General features: G+C 33.1%; 2 protein-coding genes across 2 annotated transcripts in view; both read right to left on the bottom strand.

The window, feature by feature from the left end:
* Nucleotides 1-1,336: 1,336 nt before the first annotated feature.
* On the bottom strand, nucleotides 1,337-2,169 carry LOC106331888 (early nodulin-like protein 1). The gene is made up of 2 exons (XM_013770322.1): nucleotides 1,913-2,169; nucleotides 1,337-1,825 (listed from the first exon to the last, which is right to left on the bottom strand). Exons 1-2 carry the CDS (start codon nucleotides 2,097-2,099, stop codon nucleotides 1,455-1,457), a joined length of 558 nt encoding a protein of 185 aa, XP_013625776.1. The 5' UTR covers nucleotides 2,100-2,169; the 3' UTR covers nucleotides 1,337-1,454.
* A 5,637-nt stretch (nucleotides 2,170-7,806) lies between these two features.
* Nucleotides 7,807-9,768, bottom strand: part of LOC106331457 (calmodulin-1-like) — a 6,984-nt gene continuing 5,022 nt past the window's right edge. The window contains exon 2 of the mRNA XM_013769816.1: nucleotides 7,807-8,120. Coding sequence (XP_013625270.1) covers nucleotides 7,821-8,120 — 300 coding nt within the window. The 3' untranslated portion in view covers nucleotides 7,807-7,820. The remainder of the gene's footprint in view (nucleotides 8,121-9,768) is intronic.

Genomic DNA, 9,768 nt, shown 5'->3' with positions numbered 1-9,768 from the left:
TAACATTGGAATGCGTCATCAGAAGGATCTGTGACTGCTCATTCGAGGGGGAGCTTACGTAGTTGTACTCTTTTTACCTTACTATGGTTTTTCCCATTGGGTTTTCCTAGAAAGGTTTTTAACGAGGCAACATAGACGTTAAGCAAGAAGCGATAGTGACACTGGTCTCCAAGGGGGAGTGTTATGAATATGTCAAAAGTTTCGGCTCCAAATTTGACATGTTACGAAAAATATAAATCATGTGGAGCCCACGTCACTATGCATGCACAGTAACTTCAACTTTTTCACTTCTATATAAATCGATTATTTCGATCGATTGTAATACACCATTCCTTCTCTTCTAATAACACATCCTCTCTTGTTATCAGTGTTATCTTCTCCTACGGGTATAAATTTTTGCCCTTATTTAAATTTCTCAATACTATAAAATCATAAGTTATTTTATAATAGATGTAACAACCATTTAAATTGCCTAATAATCGTCATGTGCATCGATCTATAATATGTATTTTAAAGACAAATTTGGGCCATGGGCATTGATCTTCACATGTTTGTTGCCGTTCAAGTCCAAATTATATGTTTTTCACAATAGTCAGATAAATTTGGGTTACGGGCCTTGATTTATAATATTCATTTTAAATTGCATGAGATGTGTAATATTTTTTGTTTGTTGTAATATTATGTGTACTATTATGTGTAATACTAATGTTTTTATGATTATATATGAAATCAAATCATGAAACTTTAATGAAAAACATATAATTTGCATTTATTTAATTACTATTTGATTAATAAACAAAATTGTACTATACTTTTTATTTTTTCAAAAAATAATATCTATTTATTTACGACTAAAATACAAAATTAATGTGTGAAATGGCTATGACACAAGTGTATAGTTATGTAAAATCACTAATTCAATACAATTATCGAAATTCTTAATAATTTTTTTTTTTAAAATATTTGACACAAATATGATTACAAAGAAAAACAAAAATATGCTTACAAAAAAAACACAAATATGGTTACAAAAAAAACACAAATATAAAAATTAAATTTCTACAAAAATATGTAAACAAAAAATATATCCGCCGGATCAGAATCTAGTATTCATTAAAGAATAAAAAATAAATATATATTTATAGATTTGAGTTGAGTAATCAAAATTTAGGGTATATTAGAATTTAGAGTTTAGGACGTAGAGTAATTAACATTTTTATTGATTAATATATACTATTTTGAGAATTTTTTAAAATGTTATTTTGTGATAAAAACTTAAAAATGATAAGAAAATGTAAAAGAACAAAATAATTAAGGCTACAAGAAATGAAACATGTTGATTGAAACCGAGACCGGTCAATGTATTTATTTGGAAAGTCACAATTCAAGAAGTAAGAACGATGCAGCCTAATGATGAATGAAACCTTTAAGGAGAATAAAATGCTCGACCGTGACTAAGCCAAACCAAAAATCGAAACAACAAGAACTGCAATGGCAAGAAAGCCAGAACTGCTGCACTGGACTGAGGTTTTAAACGCACTGCTCTTCTTGTGAGTTGAAGTCGGGAGAGATGAAGATGAAGACGGGGAAGAAGAGGAAGGAGGAGGCGAGTCTGGTGAAGACTCAGTCTCCATGACTTTAATGATCATCTTCTGACCCTTTTCACAGTGGCCGGAGATACCACTAATGAAGTAAAACAAACCAGGACGGTCTAGTTTAAAAACCGCGTCTTCGTTGTTTGAATAGAGTTGAGGTTTAGTCGCCTTGCATTTCTTATACTCTTCTTCTGACACCACTAACACTGAGTCTTTCGTGTAGTTGAAACCTTCATAAAAAATCAAGAATCCCAGCAAAAAAAGTTCATATATACATGTAAAGATGAAAACTCCATATAGAGAAAGAAAACACTTACGGACAGTGTCGCCAACTTTAAACCGGTTGTGTGAAGCCCAATGGTTAAACATATCTCCGTGAGTCTTAGATTGTGGTACCATCCAACCATCTTCTCCTCCGACTTCAAACTCAGTGCTTGAAACACATGAAAACATATAAATCGAAACAAGAATGACAACGAGAGTGATCTTCTTTGAGGAACTCATTTGTTTTTTTTTTGGATTGATAGCAAGGGAGCTCTGTTGTTATTGCTTGTGAATGCTGTGAGGTTTTGAGTTTAAAAAGAGTGAGAGACTTCGAGGTCTTGTTAGTCTTGTCCACATCTTGAGGGATACTTAACGGGTATATGTTTGACTTGGTATTTTACTTTTGTTTGAATCAATAAGATAATTTGTGAAAACAACACGACGTGAAGTTGTTGGGGGGATATCAGATTTTGTGGGATTCGTACGCATGGTTTGCTCTAGTCTTAGGCATTTTATCCAACCCGAAACATATTTGAAATTCTATGGATATATGTGGTCCAAAACATTTATTCTAAAAGTTTGGAGTCGGGCAATAACAATTCGAATAGATCCGGATCCATTACTATAACATTTTTAAATCCTTGCAAATATTTAACATGTCTTTTATTATACTTTAATATTATAAATATACTAGGAAAGACCCGCATATAGTTTTTTTTTAATATGTAATAATTTTACTTTTGTTAAGTTGGGTTTAAATATGTTTGTGTTATTTACATAAAATTTAAATCTATACTATTAAATCAGAATACTTCTCATGAATCTACCCCTGAAATTTCCTATTAATTACAAAACATTTAAGTTCCTATTTAAATTATTTTCAGTGTTATTCGATTGACAAAAAAAACCCAACCTATTTTCTACTTACATTTACGTTTTGTTAGGCCCATGCAGTAGCGAAAAATCCTATTTCGTACTCAGAGATTTACAGAATCAAATCAAATAAAAAAGGAAATCCCCCAACTTGACGAACACGCAGAAAAATATTTTAACTGTTTAACATGGTAACTGAATTTTCCAAAACTAATCTTAAAATATAGACATTAAAGAAAAAATCCACCAACTTTCTCCTCAAGTTTCTCCAAAACCTAACACATCGTTTTGAATCCGATCAATGTTATAAATAGGCAACACCGGTTTACTATTGAAACCCACACCTTCGAAGAAAACAAAAAACATAACAATGGCTACTAAGATGCAAATACAAACATTGAAAGGTCCTAATGATCGATCGGTCGTCTTTGGCGACTTGAAACCGTGGAAAAATACTTGGTTGGTTCATGTAAAGGTTCTACACGCTTGGAAACAATACATTCAATCCGTGGAGACCATGGAATTCGTCTTGGCTGATGAGACTGTAAGTGTTTTCCCTGTATTTATTACTCGATTATGTCTTATTTACAAAGGATGGGATTAGCTACTGATTTTTAAATTTATATGCAACATGTTTTAGGGGCAAAAAATTCATGCAACATGCAAAAGGACTTACATTGAAAGTAAGGGAAGAATTCTTACGGTTGGAGCATGGCGCTACATCCGGAATTTCCAAATTACTCCTGCTGGTGGAGCTTATCGAACCACAGATAATACCTGGAAGATGGTTTTCAATCAAAATACGGTCATTACCCGATCTAATCACGTTAATGACGAGCTGTACCTGAATTTGACCGACTTTCAATCTGTTTTGTCTAGAACACTTGATGAAAAATTTTTAATTGGTAAACATATAAATATAATAGGTTTAGCCACTATCTATTGTGTAAAAATCTATACTAACGTGTACATTTTTTGCGAAAGATGTGCTGGGTCAAGTTATGGATTGTGCTGATGTCGAAAACATTCAGCGTACCGGGGGAAAGCAACGAAAAAAGCTTGAATTTACTCTAAGCGACATCAAGTAAGATAGCTGTCATTTTACTTCTTATGAATATGATACACAGAGTAAGATATAACTAACCATCTCTTCACAACTATTCGTAGTGATTCGCGTTTACCATGCTGTATATGGGGAAACTTAGCCGAGAAACTCCATTCTGCAATTAACCAAGAAGCCGGAATGGTTACTACGCTGCTCAGGTTTGCTAAGCTTGGGAGATTTAGAGGTAAATAAGTACGCCACTACCATGTTTTGCACAAACTAATCCTTTATCAAAGCATCGTTTACATGTAGTGTATTTTTTAATTATCTACTAGGAGAACTGCAAATCTCTAATGCATTTGATGCTTCTCAAATGATTATCAACCCGTCAATAGCTGAAGCTGAAGCATTTAAAGAATTGTGAGTCGATATTCTGTAACTTCGTTATCACACACAGACTACTAATTTTAATCTTTATATTTCAACCAGGATCAATGACGATGACAAAACTCTAACCTCATTCCAAAGTAATGAGGACAGTCAAGAGGACAGCAACAAACAACGTGATCAGTCAGAGAAGCGAGGACAGCGTGATAAGTGGTTACTCTTTCCCACTAAGAGCATCCAAGAAATGATAACATCAACTCAAGTAAGCAGTTATAAAGTCATTTGCCCTCTGTCCTATCTTATCCTACATAGAAAATTTTCTCTTTGTTTTATAGTTTGTTAAATGCATTATAATTGTAGGTTGATAGATGCTTGGTGAGATGCACAGTCTATGCCATTGATATGGATTGGTCGTGGTATTACTTTGGTTGTAAAGCATGCAACAAAAGAGTGATCAAAACTGGAACCAAAGTTAAGAAATTGAATGGTAAAGAGATCACCACCCATATTTGGTGGTGTGAGACATGCAAAGACAGTGTCTTCGAAGTTTCACCAAGGTTTGAGTTGATATTTATTTTCTTGACACAATATTTGTTTTACGATCTCTATTATATGTGTTAAAAAACAATATATATAATCTATTATTCGTATATATATATATATATATATATTGATAGTGATAATCCTTTGTAGGTTCTGGCTCCACTTGATGGTCAGTGATGATACAGGCGTCTCGAAAATAATGATCTTAGATAAGGTTGCTAATGGGATTGTTGCTGAATCTCCAGAGAAGCTGTTGAATGGAAGTTGGGATGAGTTTTTGGTGAGGATGTGAAGCCTCAGAAACAAACATATGATGTTTGTTGTTAAAATTATTTGATATATTATTTCTAACACGAAAAATAAACTTTAGGAAAAGTTCTACGTTGCAGAAAGCAATATAATTCTCCTATCTACAGATAATAACACCAAATCAATCAATCAAACTCCGGTTTCAATCCTAACTACCGATAGTCAGTTCCATTCCTAGCTTCTAAAATTCTGAAAAATGTTTAATAGTAACTTACAGATTATATCATTGCAGAATGGTTGGATACATGTCATTACATACTGGTGCCCAAGTTTTGTTTGACTTTCCCTCATGTATTCCATCATCATACAACATATAGACTCTGTTCTGTAAAATTAAGAGAAAACATTAGTTAACCGTTTAGATTTATAAAATATTAAATATTTCACAGTAATTGTATGCGGTGAGGTTACATCTAATAAAAACTTATCTTTTCTCAAGATTGTGGTTTTCGTGATTGAGGTTGGAGTCGCATTAATAAAGTTCTACCAGTACTCTCTGTGACTACAAAACCTGCACATGAGTCGTAAACATTAATAAGACAACAAACTAAACATATATCATTCAGCTTCTGCTTTATAACAGGTTAATCAAATTATTCATACACTAATTTGTTAGTGCCTGAAATAAAAAATTAGAATAAATCATAAGAGACTCTAAATTGAGGAACATAGATTGTACAAGCATAAACATATATCATTCGGTCATTAGCATAAGAGACAGCAAATTGAGGAACATAGATTGTACAAGCATAAACATATATTATTCAGTCATTAGTATAAGAGACAGCAAAGAAATTCTTTTGGGACATCAGCGAAAGGAAGTAACGAAGGTGAAAGATGTTACGATGCATAATCAATTAATAGGATTACCTCTGTTATTATCCATCTAAAAAGTTGGAAGTTGTTTTTCCTCGGAGATCTTAAGTGACCAAGCAAATCACTGATCAATCTTATTCATCCGTGATTCTGCAGAATAAAACAATTATTATGCCAAGAGGAAAGGAAATCAGATTGAAATTTTAGTTTGGCTTATGATCAATACCCGATTCATGAGAAACATTCACCAAACAACAATTTCGATCTTCACCAACGCCCTATCCATCAAGATCGATAGATCTAACCACTGATTCTCCCATCGATTTTTTATCTCTGTAATATCGTGTCGTCGATTCGTCAAAGAAAAATTGGATCGAGAATTTTTCTTTTACTTTCCCTTTCTGTTTTTTTTTAAAAGCAAATGGCCACAAAAACATAGATTTTGAAGCGACAGATTTTTTTGCTCTCTTTGGGCAATTCTGGCCCATTTTATCAGACAAAAAGACAAATCCTAACTAAAACAAAGCCCAACACTATTTTTTTTTAAACCAACTATAAGTCAATTTAAATACATAATTATTATTAAATATTTCGGTTATTATAATTTAAAAATTATGCATAAATTAAAAATATGTTAAATGAAAAATGTAAAGTCTATTATATTTTTCATATAATATTTCCTTAACAAGTTAAAATTATAAATAAATAAACTTACCAAATATATCATCACAATATGATTAAATTTATTGAGTAGAAGTTTACCGTTTTAAAATCTTTTAACTAATTAATTAGTTCACAAACAAACATTTTAATTTTAATATTAATTAAAAAAATAAAGAAGACAATATTAAAAAAAATTACCGATAAACAAATAAAAAATCTATTAAAATATAGATTAGACAAATATTTATTAATTGAAACGAAATTTTAAAAAGAAACGATTCCGCGTTTTGAAAGCGCGGATCAAAATCTAGTTGTATAACTATTAAAACAGAATTCTTAGTGTTGTTGTTGTTTTAATCTCTTAGTGTTTGATTTTATATTGTTTTCATTTTTATTACTTTAAAATGTTTTAAATTTTTTTTTCTAAAATGCATATTGATTAAATTGTCTATTATGACATTTAAAATAAATTAGCATTTAAAATAAAATTTTAACACTAAAGTATTTATTAAATTAAAATTTTAATGGGCTTAAATGATTATACATAAGAAGCATTCGATACCAAGAAAATAAACGAAAATTACTAAACATATATAATGAAAGATAAATGTGACAAATCTCCATTGAAATAATCTAAACCATCGGATAATGAAATTTATTTATCACAATGAGAGTGAAGTAGAATATTTTAACATCAAATAATTTTAACAAAAAGAAAAGAAAAGAAAATAAAATAAAACAAAAATAAAGGTTCACACTAAATACATAACTAAATCATTTTAAACAAAAACAAATGTTAAATTAAATACATAAAAAATTTCAAGAAGTGTGGGCCAACCCTTAATCTTAATGGAAACTTGTCATAAGATGAAGTTAATTTTTTTTCATTTTCTATCTCATCCTCAGATGCCACAGTGCCAATATAGAGTATAAAACTTCACTTTATACGAATCTTATTTTTTTTTCTTTTGTCAATTGAAAAAGCACTTTGTACCCAAAAATAAAACTAAAAAATTTCATGGCCACCTTGTCGTATGAAAACTAATATCTTGATTGGACGTGTTTTCATAAATGGCTTGGAAGTAATCGTACATGAATAGAATAATGGAACAGACGGTAGAAAAACACTTGGTTACGCTACCTTCTCTCTACTGAACATGCAATTTAGCTTCTCAAACCAATACAATTGTTTTCCATACCATAAAAACATAAACCAAAGAGCAAACATTGTTCTGCCTCAAATCCCTGTCTATTTATTATAGCCAATATCTAAACAAATCATGCGAATGTCTTAAGAGGCATTAGAAAAAGGTCATCATCATCCATCACTTAGCCATCATAATCTTGACAAACTCTTCATAGTTTTTCTGACCATCTCCATCAACATCAGCCTCACGGACTATCTCTTCGACTTCCTCATCAGTCAGCTTCTCACCGAGATTGGTCATCACATGGCATAGCTCAGCAGCGGAGATGAAACCGTTCTGGTCTTTGTCGAAAACCCTGAATGCTTCTTTTAGCTCTTCCTTTGAGTCAGTGTCTTTCATCTTCTTAGCCATAAGGTTCAGGAAGTCGGGAAAGTCGATGGTTCCGTTTCCATCAGCGTCAACCTCGTTGATCATATCCTGGAGCTCAGAATAGTGTGAATGACACAAATACCCGTTGATCATGTCCTCAGGACATCCTGGTCATGTTCTGTTCTCCATACTTTTTACATCATCAGCGTGGACTGCATCCTTTAAAAAAAATACAGACATTATAAATACAATTATCTATTACAATAAGAGAAGATAACAAAAGATTCTGTGACTTTTCGATGTATAGAATATAACGTTTGAAGCAAAACTTACATAATTTAAAGAAACAACCAACTACTTGGCCATAGACTATTCATGCAAAAAACTAATGGTGAAAAATTGAAGACCCCATCACACACAAGTCACAACCACAAACTACCCAACCTTTCGTCTATCTGAATGGGTCATATAAAAGATCAAATTTTCTCAACCTTCCCTACCTTCTAACAATAGCACAATTCCTAATAGTAAGATTTAGATCATTCCTGCGATCAGACATGGACCAGCAGAAGCAACACCAGTAAAAAAAGAAGCAGAGAAGAATGACTACCACATGGGCAAAGACAACTTCAAGTTCATTGAAGAAGTTTCCTCTACGCCGTTCATACTCAGCAGCAGTCTGTAGAGACAAAAAAAAAACAATACATATTAGCTAAAATAAGACAACAATTCTAACTGATTACATTGGCCTGAACCATTCAAACACTTTCTCGATGAACTTCTCTAGAAACGCTAAGAAATCGCCAAAATGTTCCAAACTTTCTAATGAAGTGGATAAGAAAGAAAAGGCAGACACCTTAGTGAAGAAACCAACACCACATTCCATGGCGAGTTTAGCCAAGAAGAGATCATCAGCCAAAAGCCTTTCCCTAAACCCAGCGAACTGCATCAGCCACCTCATCACAACCGATCTCTGAAACTCAAGTAACCGGGTGATAAACGATTAAGGAATCCGACCAGACTCAATAGAAGCTGCTAGATCGTTTGGAAGACTCTCCAACTCTGTCCCCAACTCAGCTAACATCATCGCCTCGCTCATGTTCCTACCCCTATCCTCCCCACCATCTCCGTCGTTCTTACCTCCGTCGCTGCCACCACCACCGCTTCCTATGTTGTTATTGTTGTTGTTGTCAGAGCCGCCATTGTCGATAGAGGTGGAGAAAACGTGGGAGATAGTGACACGGCGATTGAAAGAGATGGACTTTGCGGTAAAGGAGAAGAAGGAGAATCAGCCCCGCATCAGCCTTTGTATAAGAGAATCGGTTGCATCTCTTAGGATTGTAAGTAAAAAAAACACGTTTTTCGTGTTGGTAGGCATGGACGGTGACGGCATGGACGGTGAGCTGAAATTGTTGACGTTGGTTTTGTCAAAGATTGTGAGTTCACCAAACACCTTCTTCATGCTTATAAAAGGAGAGCTAAGGAGAAGAAGAAATGCATCCCAAAAACAAGAAAACAGAGAGAGAACGAGAGAAGACAAGAGAAGAAAAGAAGAAGAAAAAAAAAAGAGTTTTTTTTCTCACAAAAAATTTTCTTTAAGAAATTACGAGTAATTTCTGAGTGTATTTGGGATCGGGGTGTGAGTTGTGAGCTTGTAAAATTTCCCTGGTTGATAATAAAAGATCTGTAGCAGGTCCGGAGACGTAGGCAACATTGGCCGAACTCCGTTAACAATTTTGTGTGTGTGCTTCTTTCA

This window comes from Brassica oleracea, chromosome C3 (assembly GCF_000695525.1).
Source record: "Brassica oleracea var. oleracea cultivar TO1000 chromosome C3, BOL, whole genome shotgun sequence".
Classification (NCBI taxonomy): domain Eukaryota; kingdom Viridiplantae; phylum Streptophyta; class Magnoliopsida; order Brassicales; family Brassicaceae; genus Brassica; species Brassica oleracea.
The sequence above is the reverse complement of the archived record's forward strand: the minus strand, read 5'-3'. Positions and strand labels throughout refer to the sequence as shown.